The sequence below is a fragment of the Electrona antarctica genome, assembly GCF_951216825.1.
Source record: "Electrona antarctica genome assembly, chromosome: 6".
NCBI lineage: Eukaryota > Metazoa > Chordata > Actinopteri > Myctophiformes > Myctophidae > Electrona > Electrona antarctica.
In genome coordinates this window covers 42,213,223-42,230,895 of record NC_136811.1, presented here as the reverse complement: position 1 = coordinate 42,230,895, position 17,673 = coordinate 42,213,223, and the positions used below count along the sequence as shown (strand labels likewise).

The 17,673-nt window shown below is 44.2% G+C and overlaps 1 protein-coding gene across 1 annotated transcript in view; it reads right to left on the bottom strand.

Annotated features, from left to right (window-relative positions):
• LOC306925097 (gamma-glutamyl hydrolase-like) overlaps window positions 1-17,169 on the bottom strand; it is a gene marked incomplete at both ends in the record, with an annotated part of 30,499 nt that extends 13,330 nt beyond the window's left edge. Inside the window, one exon of the mRNA XM_079503777.1 lies at window positions 16,995-17,169. Coding sequence (XP_079359903.1) covers window positions 16,995-17,169 — 175 coding nt within the window. The remainder of the gene's footprint in view (window positions 1-16,994) is intronic.
• Between the last annotated feature and the right edge of the window lie 504 nt (window positions 17,170-17,673).

The following is a 17,673-nucleotide window of genomic DNA, read 5'->3' as shown; positions in this document are numbered from 1 at the left end:
TCCTGCAGGGCGTACAGGACTACAGGTATAGGACTTTAAATGGAAGGATCCTGCAGGGCGTACAGGACTACAGGTATAGGACTTTAAATGGAAGGATCCTGCAGGGCGTACAGGACTACAGGTATAGGACTTTAAATGGAAGGATCCTGCAGAGGGTACAGGACTACAGGTATAGGACTTTAAATGGAAGGATCCTGCAGAGGGTACAGGACTACAGGTATAGGACTTTAAATGGAAGGATCCTGCAGGGCGTACAGGACTACAGGTATAGGACTTTAAATGGAAGGATCCTGCAGGGCGTACAGGACTACAGGTATAGGACTTTAAATGGAAGGATCCTGCAGGGGGTACAGGACAGGTATAGGACTTTAAATGGAAGGATCCTGCAGGGCGTACAGGACTACAGGTATCAGGACTTTAAATGGAAGGATCCTGCAGGGCGTACAGGACTACAGGTATAGGACTTTAAATGGAACGATCCTGCAGGGCGTACAGGACTACAGGTATAGGACTTTAAATGGAAGGATCCTGCAGGGCGTACAGGACTACAGGTATAGGACTTTAAATGGAAGGATCCTGCAGGGCGTACAGGACTACAGGTATAGGACTTTAAATGGAAGGATCCTGCAGAGCGTACAGGACTACAGGTATAGGACTTTAAATGGAAGGATCCTGCAGGGCGTACAGGACTACAGGTATAGGACTTTAAATGGAAGGATCCTGCAGGGCGTACAGGACTACAGGTATAGGACTTTAAATGGAAGGATCCTGCAGAGGGTACAGGACTACAGGTATAGGACTTTAAATGGAAGGATCCTGCAGGGCGTACAGGACTACAGGTATAGGACTTTAAATGGAAGGATCCTGCAGGGCGTACAGGACTACAGGTATAGGACTTTAAATGGAAGGATCCTGCAGGGGGTACAGGACAGGTATAGGACTTTAAATGGAAGGATCCTGCAGGGGGTACAGGACTACAGGTATAGGACTTTAAATGGAAGGATCCTGCAGAGGGTACAGGACTACAGGTATAGGACTTTAAATGGAAGGATCCTGCAGGGGGTACAGGACTACAGGTATAGGACTTTAAATGGAAGGATCCTGCAGAGGGTACAGGACTACAGGTATAGGACTTTAAATGGAAGGATCCTGCAGGGCGTACAGGACTACAGGTATAGGACTTTAAATGGAAGGATCCTGCAGGGCGTACAGGACTACAGGTATAGGACTTTAAATGGAAGGATCCTGCAGGGGGTACAGGACAGGTATAGGACTTTAAATGGAAGGATCCTGCAGGGCGTACAGGACTACAGGTATCAGGACTTTAAATGGAAGGATCCTGCAGGGCGTACAGGACTACAGGTATAGGACTTTAAATGGAAGGATCCTGCAGGGCGTACAGGACTACAGGTATAGGACTTTAAATGGAAGGATCCTGCAGAGGGTACAGGACTACAGGTATAGGACTTTAAATGGAAGGATCCTGCAGAGGGTACAGGACAGGTATAGGACTTTAAATGGAAGGATCCTGCAGAGGGTACAGGACAGGTATAGGACTTTAAATGGAAGGATCCTGCAGGGGGTACAGGACAGGTATAGGACTTTAAATGGAAGGATCCTGCAGGGGGTACAGGACAGGTATAGGACTTTAAATGGAAGGATCCTGCAGGGGGTACAGGACAGGTATAGGACTTTCCAGGAAATAAACTCCCTGTGTCTGTTGAGCTTGAGGTGGTCAGAAGATATCCACTAGAGATGTGTTCACACAGTCACACACAAAAAAAAACATTTTTTTTTACATTTACATTAGATTAAATAATCGAGCAAAAGACAGATTGTTTCATTTGTTCCGAATTATTTAACCCCTTGTGCCCATTGATTAGATTGGTAAAATGTTTGGTGGGATGTGGTAGAATAGTTCAGAGCTACACATACGTACATACGTAGCCAACTTCCTCCTGTTTCTGAATATTTTGTACACCTTAGCCTACAACACACATGTTGAATTCAATTAGTCACTCAGTGTGTTTTCTTGTTACCCCACTTGGTGTCAGTATTGTCCTTAGGTTGGGTTCATCCACCACCTACTGCAGAGCTATTCAACTAAATTGTCCAGGGGGCTGGACTGCTCCCCTGCGCTATTAATCTCATATGTAGGCACTTGACAATGCACTACCATTATTTTTATTTAAGATATGCTATCATGGAATAGATGTAGACCTATTTGACAGTACAGCAACATAATTGCCTTCCTTGATGCATTAACGAGTGTCAACGAGCATCAGGCTTTGTAACAGATCTGTTACAGAGATCTGTTAGAGAGCAGCTCTCTTCTGCAGTGCTCTACTGAAAGTGACTGTTTCATTTCTCTCCAAAAGCCCTTGAATGTTAAATGGTGCATTTATATAGCGCTCCAAAACACGGACATTGGACAGAACTTTTCTCCACACTGCTGTCCAGGTGTGGAACAGCCTACCAGAGCATGTGGTGGACTCCATCACAGACAATGGCCTTCAAGCCTTTAAACGCAGAGCTCACAGATATCTCCTGACCACCCCTCACACTGACTGTTGAGCTGCAGTGAACCATTTGATTGGCCAATGGATATGTATTTTACTTGGCTATTGTTCACAACTGCATCTAATAAAAAAAAAATGCAAGGCACCAACCTGCATATTGGGAGCAATTAGGGGTTCAGAGTCTTGCTCAAGGACTTCGACAGTATAACTCTGGGAGAGCCTGGGATCAAACTGGAAGCTCATGGTTCCCATCCGGCTGCTCTACCGGCCACTCTCTACCCCTGAGCCACTAGCCTGGGATCAAACTGGAAGCTCATGGTGCATCCGGCTGCTCTACCGGCCACTCTCTACCCCTGAGCCACTAGCCTGGGATCAAACTGAGCTCATGGTTCCCATCCGGCTGCTCTACCGGCCACTCTCTACCCCTGAGCCACTCTGCCCTTGAATATGATGGAATATGATTAAGGTGTTCTGTGATTATGGTAAGATACAATGTAAAAAGAAATCACACCCGTGTGAACTGAGTGGTGTAAGGTCTTATATAGCCTGATCAGCTGTGGTCTGACGTAATGTCTGACGTAATGAAATCACACCCGGGTGAACTGGGTGACCGTAGCAACCATTCTCATTTTGTCTGCACAGACAGACAGACAGACAGACAGACAGACAGACTAACAAAGCCAGTTGTAGGAGTGGTTTACACCACTCAAAACAAAGCCAGTTGTAGGAGTGGTTTACACCACTCAAAAAAAGAAGAAGAAAAAACTTGTCGGTCCACCAGTTGAATATCCCTGAATTACTGTATATGATCTTGTAGTCGGCACTGTCACTTGGTTTGCTGTGACTGGAGCTAATGCCCTGCGGTGTTGACGATATTTTCAGCACTGTTTTGACCATCGGGGTCATTGTTCACTCAAGTAAGACTCATCAGTGGACACAGCATGTAATGTAATGGGGTTTAGTGATAGACAGCATTTCAGGCTCCATGGTTCAGTTTCGCAATGCTCACATTTCATTCAATTATTCCCTCGTGTTTATTGTTTCAGCAGTGGGCCAAAAAGCCTATTGTGCAAGTTTGTGTGTCTGATTACACCTCCAAATACACTGCAGGGATGATAACCAATCCCTGTGTTTGTTGCTGTGCACACCCCTAAACAGACAGCCGAATGTTGATACAATCTTATACTTTCACTAAACTCTGTATGGCTGTACAACAATATGCCGCAATACTGACATACACAAACACATTTCGTGAAATATCATTTGTTTTCAAAACATTCATAACTAATCAATCAGTATATTGACCACAAATGGACTCCAACATCATTCATAAAAATGAATGATGTACAACCATCCCCCGGCTTGAATCCAGCATGTAATTATTTGTGTGTTGGTTTGCGTCAACACATTTTAGGTCCTAACAAGCTGAATCATAATTTCTGGAAGAGTCTTTGTAAAATGAATTGATGAGTTAATAAGGTGTTGACATTCAAAGTCGCCACCCACTCTTAGCTTTCCATGAGAATCTAAGCGGGAGGCAGGGATTTGCTATATTCCTGGAATGTGATGCTTCCTTCAGTTCTGTCATGGGGTAATGGGTGTTCTCTGAGATCCCAACTGTTATCGCTTACTTCAACACCCACACTAATTGAAGTCCAAACGTTATAAGGGAAGAACTGGCAGTCCACTTTCCATTCTATCACACCCTCAGTGAGAGAGATGCAGTAGCTGAGAGGTAAACAGCAAAGCAGGGGAGGCATGGGTGGTGGTGATGGGGATTCTGTTCTATTCAGTCCCACAGGAGGCATGGGTGGTGGTGATGGGGATTCTGTTCTATTCAGTCCCATAGACAAATCCACAGAGGGGTGCCCTGGGCGCAGCCAGCTTGACACCTCAGCATCAATTGCCTACACCTGGCATACTTGCAGCCGTTCTCCCCAATGGCAGTTGCAAGGAGTTGCATTGGTGTGGTTAACCTTAAAACTGTTTTGTTGCAAGGAGTTGCGACTAGTTGAAAGGAGTTGCAACTATGTCGTTTGGCTTTAGGCCGCGGACCTCCGATTGAGAATATTTCGTGCCAGGGACCCCCTTAAGAGAAGATCTTTGTTAGGTTAGTTAAGTATAAAATAGGGCTTTAAGTGGTCTTACTGGTAGACAAGGACTAACTAGACACAGGTGAACACAACTGACAATCAACACTGGGATAGGCTATAGGGGACTAAGCGGACACAGGTGAAAACACTGACAAATCACAAGGTTAGACAAGGCAGGTACAGAACTACAGGGGCAGACGGGAAGGCACAAAACAAACTATACCACAAAATAAAGGTACACATGAAAAATACAACAGGGATACAGAACAAGTCACAGACTGTGACAGTGGCAGTGTTTCTGCATTAGTCCGACACCCTACCCATACCCTAACCTAACCACCACCAATGGGTTTGATGCGTGTATAGGTAATGGATGTAGGTAAACATGCTAACCTAACCACCAATGGGTGTGATGGGTGTATAGGTAATGGATGTAGGTAAACATGCTTAAGCCCCTTATATCACTCTTTAAGCATTTGACCTCCAGTAACCTCAGAGGTTACCAGATTAAGCCTCAGAGACTAAATATAAATATGATTTAAGAACTTTTAGTAATTCTAGTAAGACTAAAACATAATTGCCCAGACTAGCTTCTTCAACAAAGATGGCGAAAGCAAACATTCTTTGTTCTGTACTTACTTATACATACAATTGTATGGTACAAAACACTGAAGTCCTTAACCTCACAGGGAAGCCATGGGTGATTTTTAACCGGCAACGCATGTCGGGAGTGTCATAATCGCACACCCTGCCGTGGTTGTTATCAGCAGTTGCCGTGGCACGGACCGGCAGTGGAGTATGTGTTATAATCCCCCCCCGGCAGTTGATTCCATCATCCACTGTATATAGCCTCTGCATTTCTAGAAAGAGCCCTGTTGATCATAAAGAGGGGAGAGTCGACGGGCAAGACTAATGCACCCAATGCACAAAATGATATCAGGCCCTTACCGCAAGACATTTGGCACTGTCCAGTGGTTTGTGTGATTGCCTGGACAGGCAGACACACACACACACACCTGCGCACCAATTGATCCAAGGTGTTTATTATTTAGTTAGAAGCTCTTCTTAATACTTTTCATTCATTAAATATTCATAAAACCTACAGACAGACTCACAATGTGTCACAATGTGAGTTTGCAGAACGGTTGTTTAAGCTATTTTTATACGACACTGCCATGCAATGAAGTATAAGATTAGGCATTCATATTATGTAAAAGAATAAAATATGTACATACAAGGTTTCTGCCCAACGAGTAATGATGATACATTCTAATGTATCATCATTACTTTAATAGCAGTACAGCGAGTCCCTCATTGACCGGTGGAGTACACCAACATACATACACACCCAGCCGATCGCAGTACTACCGCGCTCTGCTTGTAAGTAGAAATAAACTACAACATTATACACAATACAAAACATTGCTGACAATAACCGAGGGGGGGGCTGCAGTATGAGTTAGTCAGGCATACATACAGCCTGTTTTCATATATGATCTAACAAAAACCAGGGCCTCTCCACTAACCTCTCCACTGTCATACACATACACATTTTGTGAGAATAAGGAGATGGAAAAGTAACAAGTGGGCGTGCAATCACTTCCTCCTTGATACAGCGGGAAATGGGTGGACAGCTGTTTATGGACTGAGATTGTGCCGAAATGGGGAATCTGGTTGGCATAAAGGAAATCTGACTTTCCACCACCATGGCGACCCGAGTTCGAGGAATGAGGAATTGGCACTAAATTGGGAGAAAATAGAATTAATAAAATAAGTTGTTTGCAAAAAAACAAAACATGACTAAAAGCTCCTGCCATTGGACTTTTAGATATTAATAGTGTGCAATTGAAAATCACACCTGTTGAGTGAGGGGTGCAAGTGTAGTGTGTGGGGGTCCCCGGGGGCAACATCCAGACCCCCAGGAACGCGCCCAGGGGGCTGGCCCGGTTCCGGCGAGCCTTCCCGCGTCCGAAACGGTCAAGAAATGACAGAGTTATCGTGTTGCAGCTTTCCGTGCTCATCCGTGCTATAGGACGCATAGACATACATACAGTACATAGGGACACACATAGCTGTGTAATGGAGCGGAGGCACCGCTCAAAAATCAGACCTAATTGTGGTCCTACAGGCCATTGGCCATTGGTTCACCAGAATCAGTGGGGGCCGGCCATCCTCTTGGGAGCAGGAAGGTGCTTGCAAAGTTTGGGATTCATGTTTGGGAGCGAAATGTATTATGTGGAAATTTTAGCTTAATGATGACGCTAGAGGAAAGATCACTGTGTCACCAAAGTCAATCCATTCCATGGCAATACAGTGGGTAGTTATTGAGTTATGTTGTTTGGGACCAAAGTGGTGGGCGGATGGAAGGACGGACGGATAGACGGACGGACTGACATATCCATCTTTAGAGCCCTGACACGATTGGTGAAAAATAAAAAAGAAGAAAGGGTGGGGGAAAAAAATAAGGTTTTGCTGAAACACCCCCACTGGACTGGGTTTTAGGAGGAGAGGTGATTATGGGATTTGGTTATTTTAGGAGGTGATTATTTTAGTATTCCGTTGGATAAAAGGGTGGTAGAAAGATGGGGAAATGAGCATGACTTTGAAGAAGTTTTCAAATGGTTATGGGGAACACTGTGATTAGAGAAGATGAAAGGAGAAAGGGGTGTGATATTTCCGTCTGCTGTTGGACGAGCGTCGACTTGGCAAGCTGTGTCAGACTGAATATGACAATACAATGAATAATAATGACTGAAAATGGCAATAAATTCAAGGTCCAAAACTACATTAAATACATTGCTACTGAGGGGTCAAGGGTGAATTTGAAACAGTTAAAGTGATTTTAATGAAAGTGAATTAATCTGAAATAAACTGAAATTATTTCCCAGAATACCCACTCAGTATTATAGTGTAAATTAGTTTTGACACCCATGCTGTTGAAGTTGGTTTGGCAGGAAAGGAAGGGTGTAGTGTGGCTAGTGTTGTGTGTCATGTGGTGAAATGTTGTGCTTAGTGTGCTCTCTGAGCTGGGATGTTTTATTTTTGTATCGTGCCAGAGCTAAAAATCGTTGCGAGGTTGGTGAGATTGTTTGTGTGGGCGAGGAGGCTGGGCTTCTGCGTTAAGTAGTGAGAAAAGAAAGGATCGAGTGTGTTGTGTTGTAGTGCGAGTGAGGGAGAGGGGGCAAGAGATGTCTGCAGTAGACTGATCCCCTATCACTCACAGGGGGAGATAAGGTTCAAAGAGTTGCTATCGCTGGGGCGACTGTAGGTAACAAAAACAGCCTGCAGGCCCTTTGAAACTATAGAGACACACCACAGTCTCATGCTCTCTTTCTCCCTCATTTGTCCCATTTCTTTAGTATTTGTATCTTTGGGTTTTTTTCTTCATCTATCTGTCCTCTCTCTTTAGTCATTTTTCTCATTCACACACATTCAATTGTTTATTTAAATTGTGTATGCATCCACAGAATAGTGCATTCCAAACCGCCACATTGCTCAAATTGCTCGTGTCTCAGCCAAGGCCCAGGCAGGCAGCTTCAACAAAGAAACAGCGTACAAGCAGGTTTTCGTCTTTTTTGTTTCTTTCTTTTTTTGCACTTTGTCGAGTTTGCAGACATGGCCCGCTTTGGTGAGTTTTGTGTGAAGATGCCCCATTGACTCTTAACTATTATGTCATGTTTAAGGCCCAATGAACAAAAGTAACAAAAACAAAATTAGGTTCCATTGAAATGGAGAGAGATGAGAGGTGTTGATAAGAGCAGAGAGGGGACTCGAGGTCTGTGGTAGTGGCATGAGGGTGAACTGATTCAGGAGCATATATCTGCGGTACTAATACACGTTTATGGCCACTTCAATCTGCAGTCACACACTGCCTTTGCAGAGCGTGTCCAGACATGGATTTGAAATCATATTCAGAAATGTGTTATTGTTGTTGTTTGACAGTTGTATCCCTGCTAAGTGGTTGCATGCATGTATAACATTTTTTTCCTACCACTATTATGCCGTTTTGGCTTTGCTTAAACCGTCACACTGAGAGAGAAGTGTGATTTTTTTTGGTTCCGTTTATGGCTGGAGAGAGGAATTCGGAGTGTCATGTAAGTATTTTCAGCTGTCACGCACAATGACAGAGTCTCTACATCTCACTTGACGCTGTTTGAAAGTGCATCGAGAATGTGAGTGAAAAGGGGGATGTCAAATAACTGCTCCAGTGAGTATTCTGTAAACCTGGCTGTCAGTTGGTCCAGTTCTTTGAGCTGACCGCATGGGTTACAGTGTTCAGAGGCCATCATATTTCATGGCTTTTGCTGATGTGGCCGACAGTGGCCATACTGTCCTCATCAGTATTATTATTGTTATCTCTGCGAGGCCGAAGGCAAGGCAGGAGATTATTCTTTTCCATCTACTTTCACCAGCAAAACAAAAAAGAAAAATGTCAAAATTAAGCAATGAGTTCAATATAATACCAGTAATACCAGCCTGAGGGTGAGAAGCGAGGTCGTGTGCAGCCGTGCACGCGTCCGACTGGGTGACAGCAGACTGCTGAGCAAGCACTAGCTGGCACTTTGGCATGGGGGGTCAGATCAACATATGGAATGAATTCTGTACTGGCCATATATGGAGCGTGTCTTGGGTGTACAGGGTTTGATGAGGTCAGATCAACATAGGCTATGGAATGTCAGAACAGGTCAGCTCCATACTGTACTGTATATGGCGATCTAAAGCCCTAACCACACCAAAGGGTCAAGACGGTTTTAGCGTTGTCCCTGCGGTGTGATATGTCATGTTGCACGATGACCCACGTTGACCCTAGTGATTCAATGCATGGAATTCAATGGCCCAAACCACACCAAAGGGTCGAGACGGTTTTAGCGTTAACTCCTTGCAACCGTTTGGACCCAAGGAGTTGCATGGTGACCCTTTGGTGTGGTTAGGGCTTAAGGGTGGAAATGTGGGCAGTGTCTTGAGCTTGAGTGTACAGGGTTTGATGAGGGCCCAGGTAGGGCCGGGCCTTAATTTTCGGGCCTTTTGAGAACTCCAGTTTTCGCCGGCTGCTGGGCGCGGCTGCACTAATAACTTTGGGGCATGGCCCGTGTAGAGTTTAAATGGACAGGTATCAGTCAAAAGGGATACGATTTCATAGTAAATGCGACCTGCAGTCGCAATAATAGTATCACCCTGCAAATAATCGGAGGTCGGATATCAGTCATAATTTCAATATCGTGCATCTCTAGTGAAATTGTCACAATGACCCAATAGAGCGGAGCAGTCCCGCCCCCTACCAGGGCCCAGGAAATGATTCCCCGTTCATTTTCCTCATATACATTTCAAAACGAATTTTCTATAAATTTCTATGGGAAAAATGCATTGGGAATCATTTCCTGGGCCTGGTGTCGTCATGAAAGGGGGCGGGACTGCGACGCTCTATTCTACAGCTGTTCAGAACACATCAAAGAAGACAGGCACATGTCAAAGACAGGTGCTACTGTATGTAGGTCGGGACCTTCGAGGGAGTGGCTGACAAAACGTCTTGTTCCCCGAGGACAGGCCAGGTGAGTCGACTCGCAGCCTGGGGGGGGGGGGGGGGGGGGCGGGGGTGGGAGACATTCACTGAAGATGAACCCGAGGACAGGCCAGGTGAGTCGACTCGCAGCCTGGGGGGGGGGGGACATTCACTGAAGAAGATGACATAGTTGAGGCCACGAGGAGTGGAGAGCTGAGGCTATACTGCTCCCTGAAGGCTGTTTGCTCACAACACCTGCCCAAGAAAAAGACAGAAATCAAGCTCTGAAAGTTCAGGTCTAGGAGAATAAATATAGATGATGGGGACCTGGAAGGGTCAATGAAGGAAGTTGAAGGGTTATCAGTAGAACAGGTCTTGTATGCAATACATCAGGGGTTTTCAACTGATTGTGAACCAGGGACCACCACCTTGACAAAGAATCAACTTGGGGACCACTGCTATACTGTTTCTCAAACGATGGTCCACGGACTTAACTGATATACAGAACTGACACATGTGGCCCTATCTTGGGCGTGCCTTAACCTTTATCCCTAAACCTTTTTGCCATATCTTGAAAAATATTTTAAAATAGTTCAACTAGCCGATATACATCCACACATTATGAGCTTGTAGATCGGCTATTTTAACTATTTTAATAATAGTAATAGTAATATATATACATATATAGTAAAAATGGCAAGTACGTGCAAGATATAGCACATGATGACATGACTACCGGTAGGATATGGGCACAGGCAAGCCGGTACACTTACCCTTTAGATTCTAACTGCCTTTTCTGTGGAATTTCTTAACCTCAGACTTCCCACAGTTCCCAGTAATTCTAAAACTAATTAAAACTATTCACTCAAAACATTGACGCACTTCCACGGAACAGTGCACAAAAGTTTAGTGCACAAAAGTTTAGTGCACATTGCATGTGGTAAGGCCGTAGGGCATTCAGTCATTTTTACTAGTTGACTAGTTGCCTAGTTTACTAGTCGACTAGTTGTTTAACTACCTATTATGTAAAAAATAAAATATATATTTTTTGGAAATAAATATTTGTATATTGAAAAACTGTGTACATGGTGACTATAACTATAATCTACCTGATCTTGAGGCCTACAAAATTGGAGAAAAAAAAAAAAAAAAGTAGTCAACTAGTCAACGTACCAACAAGGTCGACTAGTGGATTTACTAGTCGACTAGTTTACTAGTCGACTAGTAAATCCACTAGTCGACCTTGCTTAATGCCCTTGCTTAATGCCCTAGGTCAGGGACCACATGCAATACCTTCACGGACCACCTGTTGAAAACCCCTGCAATAGGCTACATAGTACATACAATAGGAACTTTGTATGGTGTGGCTTCTCAGAGGCGAGCCGTCTAAGAGGGTCTGTCTTGTCTGTCTGAGTCTCCAGACCTAACTGTGCAGGACAGATCAGCACCGGATGGATTGTGCACACTGCCAGTAGACCACAAACACATTTCCAGTTTGCACTCGTTTTTCTCTTATGTTTTATACAAAAAATATATATTTAACTTAAATTTGATAATGGAAGTAAATCAAAGGGGCTCTGATTAGGCTGAACCATTGCATAAATGTGGAGTCATACATCATAGATACGTGATATAGACGACAGACCTCACAGGCTGGCCACACAAAGTCCGACCGAGACCGCACATGATTCAGGTCTTGTAGTTATTATTCTTTTTAAATTAATTATAAAGGCTACACTCTTTGATGCTGTTCAATTATAATTTTTTTTTACTGTGTATCCCCCAAGCGAAAAAGGTTGCCGTGTAACCTGCTGTCTGGCTTCAGATCATCCTCAACCATCACCTGTTTCACAGATGTTTTCCATCTCCCCTTTCGTTGTGATCCTTTGGCGTTCTTGTTAGAAATGGGAGAGGCAGATGGACATACACCAACAGAGCCAGAGAGATTGACAGGCCAGATTTAGAGGAAGGAAGACAGAGACAGCACTGACCATTTTGCTCTGTCACTCTCCCTCGAAAGTGTATCATCCACAGATTTGAGTCAGTCACACGCTGCCCACTTCTCCCTGTCCACTTTCATCAGCATCAGCATCATCGTAATCAGGTTACACATAATGTAGACCGGTAATTCAGGTGTATCAGAAAAGATAGCAGTAAGGAGGATGAGACTAGCTGGCCACATGTGCCACTGACATCAAGAACTCCCGGCCAAAAAGCTTGAACTGTGGGAACCAACACACGGGCATCGATCGAGAGGACGTCCCACACGTGGATGTACTAAAGAAAGATGCTGGTGCAGAAAGCACATGATCTGGCCAGATGTATGGAGAACCGAGATGAGTGACTGGAGACGCTGATGGAGGGCTCGTCTGAGGACGACATAGAGAGATTCTCAACCTGTGTGCCGGGGCCGATAGACTGCCGTGTTAATCGGCGACCTTGAGTGCCCTGAAAGGCGCCTTATAAATAAATGTATTATTAATTGTTCAGACCAGAATTCAAGCTCACAGAGAAGATTAGCCATTCTCGCCGAACTTCGCACCCAGAAAAAAGAGACACTAGAGTTTAAATGGTTAACTGTGTGGGAACAGGATGCATCCGCCGTTTTCAGGACAGGATGAGCTGACCCTGCTGCGACCACCACCCAGCTCCCCATCACTCACCTGTAATGACTTTATATGCTCCGCAGCAGACACATGGCTGAACCGTGATGAAACGCACCCATCGCCACCAACAGCGCTCGCTGAAGGCAGGATAATGTGATCAACGAAGGGACAATTCGATTTTGGACCCAGTGAGAGTTGCGGATCTGCTCCCAGGGATATTACAGCTTGGATGACCCAGCTGTTGGAGAGGAGAGAGATCCAGGCATATATATCCTCTCTAGTCTAGTAGGTCACAGCTGGCTGAAGGAGAAGCCAAATCACCCAGGTGTTGACATAACTTATTAATGTCACGCCAGTGTGGAGAAAGGCGCCTAGGAAATATACCGCTCCCATGACGACTGCGAGGTGAAATCTAAAATAAAAATGTTTTATGGCATTTTTATGTCATGTATTTTTGCATCTACTAGTGTCACCGTTTTCCCTTGGACTGAAGACAGCAACCTAAACGTGTATCTGCATAATATATCCGCACGTGAGCATTTGCACACAAGGGAAATTATACCTAACCCTAAATCATATATGAATGTAATTTACTTTAAGCTTGTCGTTTTTTAGAGCAATGATGGATGAGTTTGTGGACTAGAGAGAGAGAGAGAGAGAAGACACGCACGCACACGCGCACACACACACACACACACACACACACACACACACACACACACACACACACACACACACACACACACACACACACACACACACACACACACACACACACAGGGAGAGAGACAGGGAGTGCACAGTGTAAAGTCCTCGGTGTTCATTTATCCATGTAACTCTCTGAGTTTAATCAATACCCAGGATTTTACATTGCGCGCATGGCCATCTGGCCTCCATTGAGTGTTACTTTCCCCTGCCAGCAAAGTAATGAAATCAAGGTGGAGATGTGTTCATGAGAAAGAGACAATGGGGGGAGGGGAGGGGTGTACACAAACACTGTGGTAGGAGCCTGTCATGTGAGACTGATGGAGCATCAGCCACACAGCGGCCAAGGCGAGCTGCTGGGAAACTCTCCTTGATCCGCACAAAGACAAACGTATACGTTATTACAGGGAGGAGGATGTGTTCGCAAGGGTTACACCGTGAACGATTTTACTTTTCGCCCGCAAACGTAACGAATGCAGAGGGAAATGTTTGTCTTGCTTCACGAAACAACAATTGAAGATTCGAGAACCAAGAGGGTTTACTGACACAAGTACAAGCAGTGGAATGGTGGTGTTAATAATAATACAAAAAATAATAACAGGATAATAATACTGGCTATAATATCTTAAAGAATACAGTACAGGTTTAAGAAAAGTCAAGTAAAGATACAAAATAAAACGTATAGCAGCAATAAGGAAGTAATTCACCAACCATATGGGGGGGGGGGGTTGGTGGGACAGTGAGAGCAAGGATAAAGAGAAATCAAACCGTAAAATAGACACATGTCAAGGATAGGCAAGAATATAAGATATATACATACAGTAATCCAACTGGTGCACATGGTATAAATACACGTGATATAAATACATGCATAAGCATGCATGTTTACAGTATGTGTCTGTATGCATGTGCTTGGTGTGTATACTGTATATGAGTGTGTTCTGTGTTTCTGTGTGCATGCGTGCCTGTGTAGTTATATGTGTAGTTGGATAATACATCAGAGAGGCTTCCATGGGAGAATTACTGGCAAACAAGAGCCAAAGGAGAAAAGGCAAAGCAGTAGAATAAATAAACAGTGGAGGGAATCTGGGCTTTACTTAGTGTCATCTCTGGCTATCGATCACAGATCACTTGCAAAACAACAGTATTTCACAAGAGGACAAACATGCAGACCCCCCAGGCCGGTTGTAACAGGCCTAGCATGTCCCCAAAAAATTAATCGAGTTATTTTGCTAACAATGTCAGCATATTTCTTTAATTTGTGTGTGTGTGCGTGTGTGTGTGTGTGTGTGTGTGTGTGTGTGTGTGTGTGTGTGTGTGTGTGTGTGTGTGTGTGTGCGCGCGCTCGTGCGTGCGTGTGTGCGTGCGCGCGTGTGCGAATCTACTGTAGAACTGTGCTATTATAAATAGTGCATGTTGTCATTGCTGTAATTGTTGCTGTGCATCTGCATGTCGCCTTTGCATTTAATTTGCTGGAAACAGAGCACACCGTTGTCACCTTTGACCTCATCCTGTCCTTCAACACATTCACATGTGATTAGCCTTGTTAATCTAATAACACCAAGTACCGCTGTGTACATGTGTGAGCCAAATCAGCTCAAGATGTCATTATGCTCACTAATGACTGTTCTTGAACCTCAGTCAATTGTTTCAATCCAACAATTTACCTTTATTTAGGGAGGGCGTTAGTGTGTTAGACTTTTGGTCTATAGCCCCAAACATTTTGTTGATGTCGGGGGGATACCATGTCCTACTGTTACTTTTCAGGAAATGGAAAAAAGAACCTAGTGTTCCACTGGATCCAGTGTAGTTATTAGTCTCTAAAGCTGTTGTTAATACTTTTCATTGGTTCAATACTTTAAAACCCTTCACGTTCACAAAAAAACAAAACAACAAAAATAGCCTATCTACAAGCTCACAATGCTTCGTGATGTGGAGTATTGTGAGCTTGTAGATTGTCTATTTTTGCTTCTTTTGTGTAGTATGACTGACCCATTAAAATCCATAAAATCAGGAAAATGTGTAAAAGTATAAAGTAAACCATTATTTTAGAGCCTATATACTTAGTGCTATACACATAGTGATTTTTTGTGTGCAAATCTTTGAATGTTCTTTTTTTTTTACTAAAATCTTTGTTTCTGGGGGTCTTTGGAACAATTAAATACTTTGAGGTGGGAGTACGTGGCCAAATATATTGGTGCTCCTTGACGTGGAAAAGGTTTGAGCACCACTTACTGTAGGATATAGCAACATATGTTTTCCAGAAAACTTTTAGGATTTAGGAGACAAAGAGTTAGATATGAGGTTTCTGACTGACAGCAAAGATTTGAACATTTTATCCTCCACAGATGACCAACACAAGTCAATTGTTGTCTGTCTTGTTCACGGGTGACACTGTGACCTGGCCAATATAAAACAGACAGAGTTGTGTAAATGTTCTGTAACGTTCCGCTCTGTGTTGTGTTTTCCGATCGCTTTGTTCTGTTCAGCACACAACAATCGGACAAGACGCAACTACCTCTGAATGTGTTCCAAGCTGTCGATCCAACGCAGAGTTTTTATTTAGACCTTTTCAGTCCTGGACTTATGTAACATACCAGCACACACAAAAAAGTCTCTTGTCAGTCTCATGATGTCAGATGTCCTATAGCAAGCTGCAGTCTTAATTTCTAGTCATTGACTCTTGTTGTTTTATATGGAGGGCCATGAAGACCATAATGACTCTTCTTGAATTATTTTGGCAAAGTGAGTCTCATCAGATGTGCTGCAATGGGTCAGTTCGCTGCTTTTGCTTCCAGTAATTCAATCCTTTGTTTTCTTTGAAAGCAGTGACAACATTATCTAATGACTTTATAGCCTTGCTTTATTTGCACTGTGTATCAACTCAAGTAAGCACTTTTATCTGGTGAATTTGTGAAATATCAAAATCATGTTCTTTCCACTGTACGCTGTTGCTCAATACAGCCTGGGGGGATATAATATGCAGAACATTTAATTTACCCATGCTGGATACGTTACAATACGTTTCAGCTCGTTACCTGTTCCTGTACATTTTTTATATAGCACCTTTATCCACAGCACTTTACATAGATTGTGTTTTTTTTTTCTTCAATTTTTATCCCATGATTTTGCAACCCATTTTTTCACCCAGTGTCAATAATCTAATGTTATCCGGACTGACCACATGCTTCCTTCTATGCATGACGAGTCCAAGCTGCTTCTTTTCACCTGACAGGGGAGAGTTTCACCGGCCGGACGTAGCACGTGGAAGGAACACGTTATTCCGACCAGTTCCTTTCCCCTCCATCAGATTGTGCATTACATTCACCCATTTACACACCGATGGCAGAGGAAACCGTGCAAGGCTTTGGGTTCAGCGTCTTTGGGTTCAGCGTCTTGCTCAAGGACATGCACTTCGACACTAACTCTGGGGGAGCCCACGGGAACGAACTGGGAACCTTCCGCTTCCCAAGTGGCCACTCTACCCCTGAGCGGCTGAGCCACTGCCGCCTCTGTCAACCCCTATCATTGCCCAGTCAGACAAATCACAGCACATTATTACTGGTCTTACATCTATTGTGCAGCAGAATGCAGGTGTCTAAGTGGAAGGGGGCCATTATCTGGCCTATCCTGCTGCTGGGATGGAACAGCAGGCATACTCTGACATAAACATACTCGTCTTCATACATGCGCCTTTGTGTTGTGACAGGTGGGGGCTGTGCCACGTCCGCCTCTGTCAACTGCATGCTGACAGAGCTGATGGAGAGATGTCTGCCCAAGTGACGCTGTGAGGTTAGGGGCCAGAGAACAGGGAGATGGGTGCATGGGCTGGAGAATTCTACACACCAGCCCCCTCTGGCAAGAGATTCTTCAAGAGATTCCTTCTCCATGAACAGTCCCTCAGTGACTGTTGAGAGACTTGGGTTCCGGACAAGAGTAGAGTAGACTAGGCCTAGCCTGCTCCACCCTCCAAATGCCTCATTGACCACCACGCTTCATATCAGCGATTGTTGTTCTAGAAATGACCGCCCCTCCCATACTGCCTGGTATGAAGTCTACACCATATCTCTTCCACATGGTCCAAATTGCTCTGAATTCGAAACTCTTCAAAGAGACTAGCTCCATTCTGCTTGTCAAGAAAGACAGTGTGACAAATGCACAAATGAGTGCTCATGTCTGCATGTTCTTTTCCCTTCACAATCCTGATTCATGAAGCAATTAGATCTAGGCAAATAAGCAACCAACGAGAC